The 17,964-nt window shown below is 40.0% G+C and overlaps 1 protein-coding gene and 1 long non-coding RNA gene across 5 annotated transcripts in view; one reads left to right on the top strand and one right to left on the bottom strand.

The window, feature by feature from the left end:
* Window positions 1-16,673, top strand: part of ASH1L (ASH1 like histone lysine methyltransferase) — a 64,314-nt gene extending 47,641 nt beyond the window's left edge. For 2 of the 3 annotated variants that reach the window (XM_069794433.1, XM_069794435.1), the window contains exons 15-28: window positions 35-129; window positions 427-584; window positions 1,581-1,739; window positions 2,215-2,269; window positions 2,372-2,504; window positions 2,980-3,228; window positions 3,671-3,757; window positions 4,017-4,107; window positions 9,825-9,963; window positions 10,547-10,719; window positions 11,222-11,388; window positions 12,545-12,585; window positions 13,317-13,618; window positions 14,360-16,673. In XM_069794433.1, coding sequence (XP_069650534.1) covers window positions 35-129; window positions 427-584; window positions 1,581-1,739; window positions 2,215-2,269; window positions 2,372-2,504; window positions 2,980-3,228; window positions 3,671-3,757; window positions 4,017-4,107; window positions 9,825-9,963; window positions 10,547-10,719; window positions 11,222-11,388; window positions 12,545-12,585; window positions 13,317-13,618; window positions 14,360-14,451 — 1,941 coding nt within the window. In that variant the 3' untranslated portion in view covers window positions 14,452-16,673. The remainder of the gene's footprint in view (window positions 1-34; window positions 130-426; window positions 585-1,580; window positions 1,740-2,214; window positions 2,270-2,371; window positions 2,505-2,979; window positions 3,229-3,670; window positions 3,758-4,016; window positions 4,108-9,824; window positions 9,964-10,546; window positions 10,720-11,221; window positions 11,389-12,544; window positions 12,586-13,316; window positions 13,619-14,359) is intronic. The other variant, XM_069794434.1, reaches the window with a different exon arrangement.
* Window positions 1,447-10,657, bottom strand: LOC138687428 (uncharacterized). Of its 2 annotated transcripts, XR_011326602.1 has the most exons (4): window positions 10,529-10,657; window positions 5,648-10,126; window positions 2,764-2,933; window positions 1,447-1,812 (listed from the first exon to the last, which is right to left on the bottom strand). It is a non-coding gene; the product is annotated as an uncharacterized lncRNA (long non-coding RNA). The 2 variants fall into 2 exon arrangements; XR_011326601.1 differs by lacking the exons at window positions 1,447-1,812; window positions 2,764-2,933 and having other exon boundaries at window positions 4,522-10,126.
* Window positions 16,674-17,964: the final 1,291 nt, after the last annotated feature.

Here is a 17,964-nt window from a genome sequence, read left to right as displayed (position 1 = left end):
TTTTTCCTGTCTATCAGAATGATCTGTTTTCCAGAGGGGCCACATCTCAGAGGAACCCAGTGAAAGTGTGAATGCACCAACAAGGCTGACACCACAGCTTCAGATGAAGCCCATGTCTAACAGAGAAAGGTAAGGAATGATTTCAGTGGGATTTTCCTCAGAAATGGAGTGTTGTGCTAATGTTGAAATTATTTTTTTTCTATAAGATAGGGCATCATGAAGTGTCTGAGTAAGCAGTTCTTAGGTCTCCTTTCACCAGCTAGGGTGGAATTCTTCTCCACTGAGAGAAGGTACAGAAGTGTACCTCTGAATATCTGTCTTTTTCCCCACATTAAGGAATTAATTTTACAGGAAGAAGGTGACACATTAAGGAATTAATTTTACAGGAAGAAGGTGATTTTTTTAATGCTTTTCTAATTTCTGTAGGAATTTTGTGCTAAAACACCATGTATTTTTGGTACGAAACTGGGAAAAGATTCGACAAAAACAAGAGGAAGTGAAGCATGTCAGTGACAATATCCATACCACATCACTATACAACCGCTGGAATGGAATCTGTCGGGATGATGGCAACATTAAATCTGGTGAGGCCAACACAGGTTCCTCAGGTTGCTACTTTGAGAACCTATATGACATGCCCATGAAGAGTTTAAGTACACTCTGTGTATAAATCAAATGTAGCATTACTACAAGATCCATACACCTTTTGTAATACATACAGGGAATGCTATACAGATAAAAATACCTATATATGTGTTTGTATGCCCTTATTTTTACATAGCAGGGTAAGACAAGCTCTTTTGCTGTTTCAGTGTATTTTTTGCATTATGGCATTCTGCAATTTCCTCTAAAACACTTAATGCTATTTTCTTAGGAATGAGAATTTTGTACTATATAAACCAGTCGTCTGGTTGCTGGATTCATTTGTGTTCCTCCAGCAGCCCTGATGTCTCTCAAGTCCTGGTAAAAATTGTCATGTCTCATGTTTCATCAAGAGTGGTTTATCAGAGGAGGAGGAGGATGATACTTAATGTTTTCCATGATTGCACCCTTACAGAGAAGGGCTGTTTTCTGCTTCCTATATCCCTAGACAAGAAACAGTTGTGCTGACTTTGAAAAGTGTCATTTATCCTCATAATTTAATGGATTTCAGGCCTTTAGAAAACAAAGCTTTTTGGCGTGTAGTCAGTTACAGGAATGGGACAAAATATGACTATCAGAAAAACTTTATTAATCCTGCTTCAAAAATAGCACTCTATTCATAGGACCATAATCTTCACAGCCATGCAGGATTTGGTCCTCACTGTCAGGTACATGAGAAGTTGGAAGTGAGTATTTTGGGTGAATTCAGTGACATGCTGTATTTGCTCCAGCAACATAAAATACGTAGATAACCAGCTTAACCATTTAGATGAGCTATAAGCAGTGAGAGCCAACTTAGGAATATGAAACTGAAGCCTTTTACTGTTATGGTGGCTTAGAAAACATGTTAATTTTAATAATTGGTGATGGAGTTGCTGGGTCAGAAATTTGATCTTTAATTTTTTGTTTAGAAAGAATTCTTTTTTGCCCTCTTTCAGATGTCTTCATGACCCAGTTTTCAGCCCTTCAGACCTCCCGCTCTGTGAGAACACGACGCTTGGCTGCAGCTGAAGAGAATATTGAAGTGGCTCGTGCTGCCCGCCTAGCACAAATCTTCAAGGAAATATGTGATAGCATCATATCCTACAAAGGTGAAGGTGACAGTCCTAAAAAAATCTCCATGGAAACTTTTTCAGCCTCTGGAACAATGGACTCTCTGAATAGAAAATACTAGAAAAAAATGAGTTTTATTTCAGGATGTTAAATAACCTTCCTTTCCCCGCCCCCCCCCCCCCCCCCCCCTTCTCCTGCTACCAGTAATCACTTTGCTTTATCCTCAACCCTTTCCTCTGCCACCAGAATCTGCAGATGTTGCTATCCTTTTAAAATGATTTTTCAGTAGTTCAGCAAAATGGTACAATTGACAGAATTGCAGGGAAACTCTCCTCCATTTTGATACATGTAGTCTGATTACAGCAACCAACTTCTAGAAATGCAAAAGCATTTCAATTCCCTGTGCCTCAGATAGATAGTAGAAGAGTCTTTTTTTAACCTAGACTGAGTGCTGTTAGTTACTTGTCTTTTTAAGTTTTACTCAAGTAAGTGTTGCTAAACTGTGTGTTCCTGTTGCAGATTCCTCCAGGCAGGCTCTTGCAGCTCCCCTCCTGAACCTACCCCCAAAGAAAAAGTAAGTACTTGCTTCTCAGAGCAACCCATAGTTTTCTATAATGGATTTGCACAGCTTTGAATTGCTAGTGAAAATGACATTGTGCATACATTCCCATTTTAGAAATGCAGACTATTATGAAAAGATCACTGACCCATTGGACCTTGCCACAATTGAGAAACAGATCTTGACTGGCTATTATAAAACTGTGGAAGCTTTTGATGGGGACATGCTGAAGGTCTTCCGGAATGCAGAGGTGAGGTTCTCTCTGGCCTTAAAGCTATTGCCTAGACAGTGGGGATATACCCTCATTTAATGCTCTTGCTGAGTTACAGTAATAAAAGAAGAAAAATACTTTAGAGAAGGAAAACTTGTCCATTCATCACAAACGGATCATCACATTGATAGCAATTCATGTGCTTCAGCTTACTCTTAGTGCTTTTTGATTGCCTTAGGTCAGACAAATAGAAGGTCAAGAACATGCATGAACAGCTAACCTAATGAAATTTCAATACCTTTTGGCAGAGGTACCTTGTTCTTCAGTGTCATATGTAAGATACATGGACCTGCTGTTCAAAATAAGGAATTAGATCGACAGGTGTATACCACATTTTTGGATGCAGCTTTAATGATGACACCTTTAATGGTGCATGCAGACCGGAGGAATGCACCAAAAGCATGGAACCTGGAAAAAAAAATATTTTTTGATTCTTTGTTTTGTTTTTATTCAGAAATATTATGGCAGAAAATCTCCAACTGGGCGTGATGTATGCCGGTTACGGAAAGCATATTATAACGCTCGCCATGAGGCATCTGCCCAAATTGATGAAATTGTGGGAGAAACAGCAAGTGAAGCTGACAGCAGCGAGACATCGGTCTGTGAAAAAGAAAATGGGCATGAGAAGGATGAGGATGTGATCCGTTGCATTTGTGGCCTTTACAAAGATGAAGGACTCATGATCCAGTGTGAAAAGTGCATGGTGAGGCAGGGGGAACACAAAATGGAGTCTGGTACTCTTTTTCTATTCTCCATAACCAGTGGAACTTTTACCAGCAATTTCCATGTAGCTAGTAGCATTAATTACCTCTTCAGACCTTCATTTCCTCTCCAAAAGAACTGAGAGATTCTGTTTCCACAGAGGAGATGCAACTTGCATTTCTAGATAGAGGAGCTAGCCCTTTTCTGAAACTGCCAACAACTCCTGTCTTTAGGCGAGCAGAATTAATTTCAACAACTTGGGGCTTTTACACAAACAGTTGCATGGGGATCTTGTCTGTCTTCTGACATATGTGAAATAGTTCAAAGAAAATCTTGAAATTCCTTGCTTGTTTTCTTGCTTTCCTTAATATTTTTTTGAGAAAATGCAATTGGTAAATAAAATCTATCATAGGAATTTCTAACTGGGATGTATCTTTTTCTAGGTCTGGCAGCACTGTGACTGTATGGGTGTGACTTCTGATGTTGAACACTACTTGTGTGAGCAGTGTGAACCTCGATCTGTGAATAGGGTAAAAAAAAAGTCTCCTCTTCACTACTACAGTTACAAACTAAAGCAGCTCTTGCATTTATATTTATTGAGATTGGCAAGACCAGTGTGGGATTCTCATTTTAGAGTGTAGCTTCCTTGGTTTAGGCTTAATCATATTAAGTGTCAATTCTTCTTCTCTGTGCACTTCTGCATGTTTCCAAAAGGATATTAGCCCCATTTTTGCACTGATCATGGTGGGCATCTCAGAATTTCCTTCCTTTTTTTCTTCTTTCATCCAGGAGGTTCCCATGATTCCTCGTCCCCATTATGCCCAGCCTGGCTGTGTTTATTATATATGTTTATTACGGGATGATCTGCTTCTGCGCCAAGGTATGTACTAACTCTGGTGGCTGCTGTGATTTCCATCAGATAAGAGTGTACAGAGATTTCTGGCATCACCCTGTTTGAAATGCTTTTATCTTTTTACAAGTAGAAAGCTGCACTCTTTGCTATTACAGGAGTGACACATAGTAAGAGTTCTCACAGGCTGGTTGAAGAAGAAACGTTAATTACCTTTAGCACAGATAGGGCTCTCCTCGTGGCCAGAGAAGGAAGATGCTGAGCCAACTTCTGGTAGTTAACGTTTAGAAGTAAAGGCAAAGAAGGCTGTTAGGCCTTCAGTATTTTAGTGTAGAAGGGCCATTAAAACACCCAATTTATTGCTTGTTTGTTCCGTAAAGTGTATCTTTCTGGACATTGCTTCAAAGCCATGAGTCTTTCAGAGGCAGCTACACAGCCACATAATTCAGTTCACTGATTATTATTTTTTTCATTTCATCCTACAGATACATACAAGGTTAGAAAGAAGCCTATAAAATTATTAAGAGAACTGCTCTTGAATGAGTAAAAGCAGTTGGTATGTTTGCTAGAGGGGAATGGGAGAGTCTTCAGGAAAGTGGAGAATTAAAAAAAAAAAAAAGGTCCAAGAACATTGTATTCTTTATCCCTTCTGCAGAATTCTAGACTTTGCATTCAGTCTTCCTTTTTTGTTGTTGCTCTGCATTGTCTATGCTCTCTAGAGTTCAGCCATTTAGTTTTGCTATTTCTTGTTTTATGCTGGGTTCCTTGCTGGAGAGTAACTCACTTTCTAGGGTTGTATCGGTACTTGCTTTTATGTTTTCTGTTAAAATGGATTATGTTTAGCTGGGTTTTGTGGCATCTTCCAGTCATTCATAGCATTAAGGTAATTTTTGTCATAACACATTATATTTCACTCATGTACCTCTAATCTGGTCTTGGTGACTTTTAATTAAAGAAATGTTAGTCCTTACGTGGCTGAACTCCATGTGTCGTTGGCAGAGGACAAAGGAGACCAAACTGCCACTGTTAGGCACCAAATGCCCCTGCAGTTTCAGGGAATAGATAAGCAAGGTGTATAACCCGAAGACGCTAGAAAGGAATAAACAGCTACAGTAGAAAAAGGGGAAATCTGTCGATTCATTGCTCATCTCAAGTTCTCTGCCAAAAGTTCTGAGGCACGACACCTGCCTATAGAAGTTGTTGTGATGCAGGCACACAAGCATATAAGGCATCTTGGAGACAGCAGAAGAAACAGTTTTTTACTCTCGGTCATGGTTTAACCCCAGCCAGCAACTAAGCACCACGCAGCCACTTTATCACTTCCCCCACTCAGCTAGACAGAGGAGAGAAAATGTAACAAAAGGCTCGTGGGTTGAGATAAGGACAGGGAGAGATCATTCAACCAGTTCCCGTCACGAGCAAAACAGACTCGACTTGGGGAAAATTAACTTAATGTATTACCAATCAAACCACAATAGGGGAATGAGAAGTAAAACCAAATCTTAAAACACCTTCCCCCCACCCCTCCCTTCTTCCCAGGCACAGCTTCACTCCCAAATTCTCTACCTACCTCCCCAGCAGTGCATGGGGACGGGGAATGGGGGTTGGAGTCAGTTCATCACATGTTGTCTGTGCTACTCCTTCCTCCTCAGGGGCAGGATTCCTCACACTCTTCTCCTGCTCCAGTGTGGGGTCCCTTCCACAGGAGACAGTCCTTCACGAACTTCTCCAAAATGGGTCCTTTCCATGGGCTGCAGTTCTTCATGAACTGCTCCAGCGTGGACCCCTTCCACGGGCTGCAGTCCTTCAGGCACAGACTGCTCCTGCGTGGGTCCCCTGCGGGGCCACAGGTCCTGCCAGGAGCCTGCTCCAGCATGGGCTTCCCACGGGGTCACAGCTTCCTTCGGGCATCCCCCTGCTCTGGCGTGGGGTCCTTCACAGGCTGCAGGTGGATATCTGCTCCACCGTGGATCTCCATGGGCTGCAGGGGGACAGCCTGCCTCACCATGGTCTTCACCACAGGCTGCAGGGGAATCTCTGCTCCGGTGCCTGCAGCACCTCCTCCCCCTCCTTCACTGACCTCGGTATTTGCGTAGGGATTTCTCTCACATTTCAATCTCCTGCCCCACTGCAGGTTTCCCTTCTTAAATCTGTTATCCCAGAGGCGCTACCACCGTTGCTGATGGCCTTGGCATTGGCCAGCAGCAGGTCCATCTTGGAGCCAGCTGGCATTGGCTCTGTCAGACATAGGGGAAGCTTCTAGCAGCTTCTCACAGAAGCCACCCCTGTAGCCCCTCCACTACCAAAACCTTGCCACGCAATCCCAATACATACTCCCTCTGGTTTCTAAAAGGTCATGTAATTTACAGATTACAAGGCAAAAGAGACCATAGTCACCTTCAGCCCTCCAGTCACTATATGCCTAGACTTACATTTTTCCTATGTGTTGTGTATTAGAAAGAGGCTGATCTTGCGATAAAGACTAAAAGTGCTTTTGGGACCATTTGTAACTTAGGCTGCCCTCACTGCTGGGGAGTTGTGTCTGTACATTGAATTGGTTTGTCTTCCAGTTCTATGCTTGAGAACTCATTTGAGGAACAAGGCTGAAAAGCTTCCGTGTCAGTGTGCACACTTTACTGTGATCAAATCCCTCTAAATAAGTGAGGGTCCTTCAGTCTCTAGTTAGAGGACTTAGTTTTTTAATTTCTTGACAATTTTACTTAAGGTTGTTGAGTTATATACTACAGACATGCTTGCTCTGCAAAAATTACCTAACAGTTAAAACCAGGAGATTATGCAAATAGATTTGATCAGTTGATCCATAACGTCCTGCAGAGTGAGCAAGGAGTTCTACCTCACATGTGAGTTGATAAACAGAAGTCAAAATGGATCTCAGAAAACCCACATAGCCAGAAACTGTCATATGTCGTTATCGCTGATGCACCGGCAATAGCAGCCGCATCTCTTCTGTGGAAACACAGAACTATAAACTCCCTTTTTGAGACAGAGGGGTAGCTATTTCAGTAGTCAGTAATGCCTGGATAAACTTGAAATCAAGCTTCCTAATCTTTAGGGCAAGAGAGTATCGGTGTACATTTCTTTCTGAATACTCCTTTTTTAGTCAGGTACAGTAAGTACTAGAGTTGCTTTATTCTCACTGAAGAGGTAGGGAAGAAGAGTTGAAAGTAGCAAATGTAAAATAACAGCCAAAAATAGGTGGTTTTATTTACATTCTGCTTGGGGCCAGCAGCTGGTCTCAGCATGTACCTTTTTTTTTTTCCTCTATGAGTCTTTTACAGAAAATAGGGTGGTGGGTTGCTTAAAAGTAATCCTTAACTTAGTAAAATGAAGATGATGTTATCCCAGCTATAGTTCAGATAGTAAGAAGAGCTAATACAATGGGTGAGTACACGCTTATCACCAGCAAATACATGCTGAGTCCTTGAAGAGCTTGCACTCTGCTAGCTTATATGCAAGCCTATGTCATTCTGTCTTCAGTCCATTTTTTACTTAATCAAGCTAGAATAAAACTCTGTCTCTCCTTCCTACAACTACAGCTTCTATTTGTTTAATAGGGATCCTGGTGTATCAGAAGGTTTAAAAGCTGGCTTCATGGTTGTAGGCAGATGTCAGTGCCCATATGGCCCATGTCATCTCTGTTTTAAATCAGCATTTTTTTAATAGTGCAATGTATTGTACTCCACTGTTACAGTGACAGGCGACTACATAAAACCTTAAAGTGATTTTTGCATACGAGGAGTCCTTAAGATCATCTTTTAAACTTATACAAGATTGATAAATGAGATCATATTTATAAAAATATAATTACTTGTCCTTCACTTTAATCTTAAGTTTGGTTATAAGCTAAGGGAGAACAAAACTGAGGTGTTCATGGACCTGGGGCCACGTTGTACTTGGTGGTTCTCTAGCATCTTTTTACTAAGCTGTGGAAATAACAGAGACAGAACCTGCTAATTAAATAATAGTAATGTACATGGAAGGAAAATAGACATAACTGCACACACACAAAAATAAGTATGTACTTAGGGGAAAAAAAATCCAGGAGTCATTGCAATTTAATGGAAACGTAAGAGAAATGTTCGGCATGAGTCAAAAAGGGAGACTGAGTATTAGAAATTATTATGAACAAAACAGAAAAAGTAATTGTGCCATTCTGTAGTCTTATGGTGTGTCTGTCTTGCATGCTGTGTACTGTTCTTGTCATCCCATCTCAGAAAGAGTACCTTACTACTTGTAAAAACAAGCATGATGACAAAGTTAATCAGATATGAAACATCTTTACTGTGAACAAAGTCTATGCAGATGATTTGAAGGGTGATATGATAAAGGTCTATGAAATCATAAGTGGCATAGTAAAGTGCAACAATGTAGAAATTAGGGAATAAACACTGAAATTAGCAGGCAACATACTAAACAATAGGAAGTATTTTTTTACAAAAACATAACTAAACTATGGGAAGCATTGCAACAGGAAGTTGGAGAGGTCAAGAGTATAAGTGGTTCCAAAAAGATAAGACAAGTTCTTGGGAGGAAGGATTAAACCCTGCCTATTTATGCACAGTGGTCCAGCTATAGCCTTTAGCTTTAAAAGTCTGTAAAACAGAGATTAAAGGAAACCTGAAGGGAAGGCTTTTCCTATGCATGCCTTTTCCTATGCTTCTTCCTCCTAAGCATCTGCTACTGCCCAATTTTCTAGCTAGAATACTATGCTATATGACCTTTGATCTTACCCAGGGTAGTTTTTCTTAATTTTTTTATTACTTGGGACCTCCCAGTTTTTTGTTCACTGTGCGATAAATAACAGAAAAGGTGGAATTGATTTTTAAATACTATATACTAAATCCAATTATATTTTCAGTAATACTTTTAGTTTCCCAAATGTTCTCCCTGTGAGACTCTTCAGGCTCTTTGTGAACATTATTGATTAAAGCTTTTTCCCTAAAGGAGAAAGTCTTTTTGAATTGAGCAGTGTATTTTCACCCTATTGAATGATAGTCGTGGCCACAAAGAAAGGTGCAGTGTACAAGTAAGAATGGGAGTCAAGTCTGGGGGGTGGAGAGGAAGTACTTCTAATGCCATTTCACAGGTCAGAGCAGAGAAATTAAAGAGTTAATTCACTCATGGGACAAAATGAATAAATAGAAGTTTAGGGACCTGTTCAGGGGTTGCACTTGGGAAAGACTTTTTTAGTTGCCAGGGGTATCATTTTGTTCAGCCCTTTTTGAGTTCTGCTTACCTTTCCTGAGCTATGCATCTTATTTGAGTTCTGCTGGAATAATCAAAGGCTTGGGGCTTCTCAGTCAATTATTTATTTTCTTAATAATAATCTCTCTAAGTGTCTTCTCTCTTAAAGCTTAGATTTATTCTTTAAACATTGGAGCTATCACTAATTTCAACACATTTTCCTAATCAAAACTTATTTTGTTACACATCCTGCGGTCTGTCATAATTTATCTTGATTCAGTACATGTTAGTATTTTAGTACATGTTAGTCTCGGCATACAATTGAAGTTACGTTTAGTTCTTGCTATAAAGCTTTTGTGAAAATGATCAAGGTAACCTTTCCTCCTTTTGCCAGTTCTGCATTGGTTTTGCATCGCTCTTTACAATTCAACATTAGGTAGCTTTGTCATGTTAGTTTTAATGAAACCATTTACTCCTCTACTTTTGGTGTGCTGGACTCATGAAGAGTTCTTTACAGGTGTATATTTTGTGCCTCTTGCCAGGTGATTGTGTTTACCTGATGAGAGACAGCCGTAGAACTCCAGATGGACACCCTGTCCGGCAGTCGTATCGGCTGCTGTCCCACATCAACAGGGAGAAACTCGATATTTTCCGCATTGAAAAACTCTGGAAAAATGAGAAGTATGTTCAAGGCATCTTTTGAATTTGAGACGTTCCATATACCTACCTGTCAAAACACAGTAATGTTGTGGAAGTCTTGTCGTAGCTTAAAAATGCAGGACTGAACACGGCTTAGTTACAAAGACTTGATGATTTCCCACTTGTCTCTGCTTGTGCTCCACAACTGCAAAGTAAAAACATGTAAGGCTGGAGGTTTAAGCAGGGGATGAGAGATAGAAGTTGATGTACTTTCCTCACTGTTGGAATAGGTTAGAATACACACCGACAGCTGAATTGGCTCAGCTAACAATAACTGACTTGCTAAGCCACTGTAACATGATTAAATGCATATGCTCCAATGATAGCAGCACAGTAAGTCTGCCGTGTTCATAAGAATCACACTAGGAGTATTTCCACTTACTGAAGGCGATAAAGTTGCATATGTAATATTTATGTAACTTCGCTTTTCATCAGTCATTGCAAAAGTGCAAGATAGATAATTCAAAAATAAGTGGAGGGCATTAAGTTGTATCACGGGCTTACAGAAATAGTCTTTTTTTCCCTTCTGTTTCTCTCTTTCTCTTACCTTTATGCCTTCAAACAGAGAGGAACGGTTTGCATTTGGTCATCATTATTTCCGTCCACATGAAACACATCATTCCCCCTCTCGAAAGTTTTATCACAATGAGCTCTTCCGGGTGCCGTTGTATGAAATTATCCCCTTAGAGGCTGTGGTGGGAACGTGCTGTGTTCTTGACCTATACACCTACTGCAAAGGTAAGGAAACTTAACGGGATGAGAAATTAAATATAATACACCTTTCTAATAATTTGGGAAGTATGCTAAAATAGTTACTGCTGTAAAAAGGCTGTAGCCAATGTTTACAGGGTATCAGAGCTGAGGAAGCATTATTGCTTTAGCACTGGGACAGTGATTTCTGTTCTAAGGGGGCCAGTACTGAAGAAACAGCAGCAAGGTGGGATTGTGGTGGGCAGGGAAGAGAAAGTGATGGCAGTTGATTAATAGTTTTTGCAAAAGTTTGGGTACTATTTGATTAGAGTATACAGGTTTTCCTCTTAAATTGAACTAGCAATGTGTCCGCTATTATGATTATGAATCAAGGAGAACAAACAAGAATGCTTGCCATCCCATCTAACAGTTCTGACAGCCCCCTACTTCTCTGACACTGTGTATGGCTTGTTCTTGTTCTGGTATACCATGTGTTTCCTCTTGAATCTGATTAACTTTTTTTCCTATGTGCTTTGTTTTGAAACCGCAGGGAGGCCAAAAGGTGTGAAGGAGCAAGATGTGTATATTTGCGATTACCGCCTTGATAAATCAGCTCATCTCTTCTACAAGATCCACCGGAATCGTTACCCTGTCTGCACCAAGCCCTATGCCTTTGACCACTTCCCCAAGAAACTCACACCCAAAAGAGACTTTTCTGTAAGCGTTTCTTCTCTTAGCTTTCTTACTTTTTACTAAATGACTGGACGTATTTTTTGAATGTCCCTGGCTCTCTGTTTATGAATGAAGCTTGGTAAACTGAAGGAAGCTGACACATAAGCATACACAGTCTGGATTAAAAGCTGGCTAGAAAGAAAGCTTGGAAAGAGAAATTGACTGTAGACAGAGAATATGCAGTTCAAAGGCAAACATGTTGAAAAAATGGTGATGTATAAGTTTAGAGACTGTGGTTTCTGACTGAACTCTAGATGCTGATTTCATTTAAGCCACTCCTGAGTGAAGGAAATGTTAAAACTCACTTTCTGGTCACAATTCTGCAGTGTTTTAGAGAATCACACAACATATAGTCCAGTGTGAGTTTGTTAGCCTGTCTGTGTCAGGCTTTCCTTCCTATGGTGTAATTACTCCATGTATTAATAAACTTGCTTAAAAAATGGTTTCCAGCAGTACCTTTGAACAGTGATTCCCAATACAGAAAAGCAGTATTTTCCTATTTCCATTTCCCTGCTCTATCAAATGACATACTGCTTACTTTATATATATATATAATTATCACTGAAAATAGATGTCTTATCAAAAAAAATAGCAGACAGATAGGCAGCAAAATTATGAAGTACAGTCTCCCTTAACATCCTGCATCTGAATATCTGTTCATTTCACTGTCTCATTTTTCCCTATTCCATGGAAGTAGCAACTCTTCATTGTGCACATCCTCCTACACAGGACTACTTTGTCTTTGAGCACAGGGGTATCAGATCTGGCAGATATTTTGCAAGTAAGCACTTTTCTTCCTGGAAGCAGAGAGATTTTTGTAGTGAGTTTACAGATGGTTCCAAACTTCTGCTGTGCAGAAAGCAAAGATGGTTTTTATCATGATGGTCTATGGCGTGAAATTTATTTAGAAGATACAAAGAATCGCATAGTAAGTCTGGATTTAATTTATCCTTATTACATGATTATGCCTCCTCCTTTGAATTTTTCTGATGTGTGAGATATGCCAGCCATGCACTGGCATTTCCAAAGTGTCAGATAGGCAAGTCCTGTATTGGTACTTAGAGAATATTTGATAGACGAGCACTTTCTTCCACTGTGAATTTTATTTGATAATTAACCATAATCTTTATTGTTGTTATAGCCTCATTATGTACCAGACAACTACAAGAGAAATGGAGGCAGGTGAGTCTTACCTACCAGATCGTTCGTTGAGAAGAGATGATATAATCCTGTTTGTTTGTCAAGTGCCCGCTGTTTTTGCTACCCATTTCCCCTGGGTGCTATGGAAATAATAAGTTTAAATTATTTAAAGCAATCCTCTAAACTTTCAAAGACAGAAAAGGGAACAGGTGAGGAGGGATAGAATATAGAAGCAGCCTCAGTGTTCCTTAATAATATACATAAGGAAGAGTACAGAAGCCATTTTGAAAGTTAGCAAAGGCAACAGAATGTGGGAGATGGCAGAGCCCAGGACAAGAGCATCCAGCCTTCCTGCACAAAGGGAGGTCAGATCCCTGAACACGCTGCCCATGTTTGCACTGTAATAAGAGCCAGGGCCAATGCAGTCTCTCTGTTCTGTTAGAGACTAAAAATACCCATCAAGAGCCATGATTATTGCAGAAAAACATCAGTAAGTGCCAAGCTCAACTATTTTGGAAGATAAAAACCTTTACAAATCGAAATTAAAAAGCAATTTGTTTTTAAAAGACTGCATTTGATATTATGCAAACAAGGTTATGGGAACACAGCCTCCCGTAGATAGTAACTGGTGGGTTTGAACACATGCATTAAGTCAAATGACTGGGATTCCAGAAAGCCCCCTACCTACCGAGGAGTCCTTGACTCACTAGTAATTGGCCTTTCAGATGAGTGTCTCAAAAATTGTGGTTTTTAAACCCTTCTTTTCCTGCTAGATCGTCCTGGAAAACAGATCGCTCTAAACCACAGATTAAAGACTTAAACCAAGAAGAAGATTCTCTTCCACTTATTGAGGATGTATTAGGAAATCAAGATCAAACTTCAAGTGAGATGCCTAGCCTAGAGGAGCCAGAAAAAGAGGCAGTCTCTAGTGAGACCTGTGAAACTGATAAAAAGGTGGAAGAAAGCAATTCCGACACAAGGCAGCTGTGCACTCCAGAGGAAAGGCGGCATATTCAGAGAGAGAGACTTAATCAAATCCTGCTAAACCTCTTAGAGAAAATCCCAGGGAAAAATGGTGAGATTTTATGCTATGATTACACAATAGCATTTCTTCTACAGGTTTGTTTTCAGTTTGCTGCAGACCGTGTTGATAAAATAAACATTTTTGTTGGAATTTACTGCTAGTGGACATTATTAATAATTAATTTTCTTTACAGCAATGTTTTGTTTTGCAACAGTAGCAATTTCCACTAAATCCAAATGAAATTTCTTATGACTGACACTGTGTTTTATATAATATTTTAGTAACCACAAAAACTTTCTTAAGACCAATTCCCCCCATTATTCCATGTTTACAACTGAGAAACTTGACATGCGAAGAAAGACTGAAGAGAATTTAGAAAGCCTCTTTTGACCTTTAATAAGCTTTCCATTGGGTTCTAAGTAACTTCCGTAGGTATTGTCTAACTTGTAGAATAAGGGTGCAGTGGTTGCACTGGTTAAGTATGTCTCTCTTTTTGATTTAAAGCCTACGATGAGCTCTGTGCAGTCTCTTTTATGTTCTGGGAGTTAATGCAAAATAATCACGGACTCATAGAATAATTTAGGTTGGAAGGATCTTTGGAGGTCATCCAATCCAAACATGACTCAAAGCAGAGCCAACTTCAAACTTAAATCAGTTTGTTCAGCACTTTGTCCAGTGGAGTTTTGAATATCACTGTGGATGGAAACATCCTTGAAAGAACCGTGAATAGGAAAATAGGAAAACTGTTACTGGTATCACCTTCTTTTACCAAAAGCCTGTGGTCTGTTGCAGCTATTGATGTCACTTACTTGCTGGAGGAAGGATCAGGAAGAAAACTGAGGCGGCGCACTCTGACCATCCCGGAGAGCAGCTTCAGGAAGTGATGCCACGAGAGGAAGCTGTGGTCTGGAGTCTGCTACAAGGTCTGCTGAGGACTGAGGGCAGGAGCCCAACTTCCTCTGCACCAGCCAAGGAAAAGAGGGCAGCAGAAAACTGACAAATATACAAACAGTTAGCACTTAGATGTCTGGGTTGGCAGGTTGCCCTGCCCTGCTCTGCAGTGCTCTTATGGTGTGTGTGTTGTTGGGCGTGCCTTGTATTGATGTTAGGTACTGAGAAAAATCTCGTGGTTATTGTCCAGGATGGTCAAATTTAATTTATTTTTGCTTGATATTCCCACTCAGAGGAAAAAAAAAAAAAAAAACAAAAAAAACCCATAAAAACAGGGAGGTAAGAAGGATAACAACTGACTGACTCTGATGAGAATATTCCCCATATTCACCAATTAACCTGTGATTGTACAAGATACTGTTGGCACCACCATGGCCCATGCCAGTGAATGAAATCCAGATGGGAGGGTTAAGGCCCAGTGGCTTAAAATTAAAGGCTGCCCTAAAGTTGTGGCCTCTGATTTGCACAAGTTCCAAGAAGAAACGCACCCAAATGTGCGAAAGGTTCACCGTGGAATGGCCAGTGCACACATGTACCTTTGGTCTGTGACAAGGAGAAACTTCCAAAGTCACCTTGGAGCAAAGCAGGAGTTGGATGGTTGAGGCACTTGTTCTGCGTCATAGAGGGGGGAGGGGGCGGGGTGTGATTTTTTTCACTTTTTTCTGCAGAGAAATTTTATAAAGCAAGTCAAATCCTGACAACACCATTGCTGTTGGTTTTTTTGATAAGCTGTGGTTCTTGTGTGTCTAGTGTGTTGTGCAAATTAAAATCTGTTAAAAGAAAAAGAAAAAAAAAAAAGGAAACTTCACTACATGAACCGTCAAGCAGTATTCAGAGCGAGTATTTGTTGTGAACTGTAGAATATATCAACTGCTAACACTATTCTTGTGTTCTGGTTGTACAGCTTAAAATGTCTGTCTCTTAAATTAAGAGACAGTGTATCTCGCACCGCCCTCTCTCTCTGCCCTGACGAAAAGTATTATTCCCGAAAGCAACAGCCGAGGCACTGATTTCTCACTGCATGAAATTGCAATTGCCGTAACATACCACAAACCAGTGCTGCAGCAGGACTCCCTGTACTGCACCCAACAACTTTCCAGGTGTGCAGAGCCACGAAGCTGTCACCTGTCTCTGGGCCAGGGCCAGGCTGTGGCAAAGGGAGGGGGTGGTCAGCATACGCTGCCCCTTTAAAATGGCTTTGCTTTTTTGTCTTTCAGACGTACATATGCATATACAGTCCTGTTTTAGATGTTCTTATAAGAAAACCAGTTTTTAATGTGCCAAGTTGTATATATCTGCTGCGTGGATGTAAAGCAATACAGTAGTTACATGTTCCTTTTTAATGGACCAAGCTTGTCCTAATGTACATTCTTGTTATTATTATAATTATTTTACTCTTAGTGGAACATGACTCATTCCATTAACTTTTATGTGTTGATTTAAAAAGAAAAAAAAAAAGAAAGGAAAAAACCCTTTGAGAAAAAATATTTTATTAAAAAAAAAAAAAAGAAATAAGAAAATAGTTTGGAATATTTTCTTACTGTAGAGAAGCACTGTACAGTACCAGGAACCCTGAGTATAAAATACTCGTGCGTGTAGTAGGAATATCGCATGTCCAAAATCTTGAGTTGTCTCATTTAGTTTAAAACAGAAATCATTGTCTCAAATGGTGTTAAACACTAAAAAGTTTTTAAAAAATAAAGTGCGTACAGAAGCGAGACACTAGCTCTGTCATTTTATCTTTCTTTTGTTGAAAGACTAAACAAAATGTTTTTTAGACAATCAAATGTTAGGTAAGTGCAAAGAATTGTTTTTCTTACTGGTGTAGAAATTAATGACTTTTTTTATTTTTCGGTTATTTTATAATAATGAAAAGACCAGTGTGTCACCAGGATCGCTGTTTTAAGACCAGGAAGCACTACATTATTGCAAATAGATATGAACTCTTAGTCTGCATGGGTGTAGGCTGTGTGATTGCTGAAAATAAATGCTGCTAATATATTTCCTTTTTACAAAGCATATCTAAATAGATCATTGTTTTGATGTTAATCTTTGTAAATTATGTATTACCAATTTTAACATTGGATGTAATTGCATAAAAAGCCTGCATCTCAATCCTGAGAGAGTCTAGTATTAAATGGAAAATCTTTTCCTATTGATGACTTGTGGGGTTTTCTTTGACATGTCTTTGATTTTTGTTTCTCACTTCTTTGTCTCAACCACTCCTGTCATGTTTTGACTCTCCTACAGCTGCTTTTCTGGGGGTTGTTGCCCTGTCTCTTTCAAATATCCAGTTGTTTGATGGGTGATGGTGTTTCGCTGGGATTTAATTTGGTGCTGATGGTTCTTCTGGTCAGATCTTGGCAGGAGGGATGATGGCAGCATGCATGCAGAGCGACAGGAGCATCAGCACAAACATTGCCTGTTTGGTAGTCAGAGGGTGTGTAACCATGATTGTACATAATGGCAGGATGAACATGACCCATTAAATCTACAAATTTAGTGCCTACTTGCAGAATATAAACCCCTGGTACCTAGAGACATTGTCTCCCATGCCTGCATAGACAGCAGATTCAGTTCTGTCAACATCATTAATGCATCTCACAGTAGCAGTGCACTTACCCCCGCTAATATTAGACCAGAGTCATGTCAGGAAAATGACTTGCACTGTGTGGCATGTTCCCCTCCACTACCAAAAAGTCTGGTAAGCTAGAAAGGCTAAGAAGTGTTTTTGAGTTGTCGGGAGCTGTCAGCCCAATCCCATACCATTATGCTGCCCTGTGCTTGTTGGCACACAGCAGAACATTAAGGAACGCAGCCTCTCTAAGGCTTTGTCAGCCTTCCATTTTCTCTGATACCCTCTGTAAAGGTTGGTACTAATGAGATACAGTTCTTGCAAATCTGTTAGGGTTTAAACTCCCCGTGGTTCAAAAGTGGTTGCTGGGAATAAGTTTGATAACTGTTTGTGTTAGTCACTTAGGAATGAAATAGCTTCTTGATGATCACCCCCTCTAATGTACTTGATTTTTCCTAGCCTGAATCACTACGGTCATTAAAATGCCACACTTGACCCATACGCTTGTCTTCCTTTTAAACTAGAGCCACCATGCCAAGGACTGTAATGCTTTATTATTATTAAAAAAAAAAAAGTTGAAAAAGTACCTGGATTCATCTCCTGCTGGCTTGACCCCATTTCAAAGGCTAGAGGCAGTTGTGGAATTCAACCAAACCTACTTAAGGCAAGCCAAATAACATTCCAATTAAGATATAATGTCCCTTGTCTAAGAGTAAAAATTCCAGAGAGAGAAATGAAAATGAGAACAGAATAAAAGGAGCAGCTTTATCCTCAAAGCAGGCCACAGCCTGGCAGCTGAAGCATGGTTTCCTTTTCCACTGAAGCAGTGGAAGGTAGAAGGATGAAATGTGGTTCTTGGTCCATAGCAGAG

Source organism: Haliaeetus albicilla, chromosome 10 (assembly GCF_947461875.1).
Source record: "Haliaeetus albicilla chromosome 10, bHalAlb1.1, whole genome shotgun sequence".
Classification (NCBI taxonomy): Eukaryota; Metazoa; Chordata; class Aves; order Accipitriformes; family Accipitridae; genus Haliaeetus; species Haliaeetus albicilla.
Note: the sequence above shows the minus strand (reverse complement) of the source record. Positions and strands in the feature narration are given on the sequence as shown.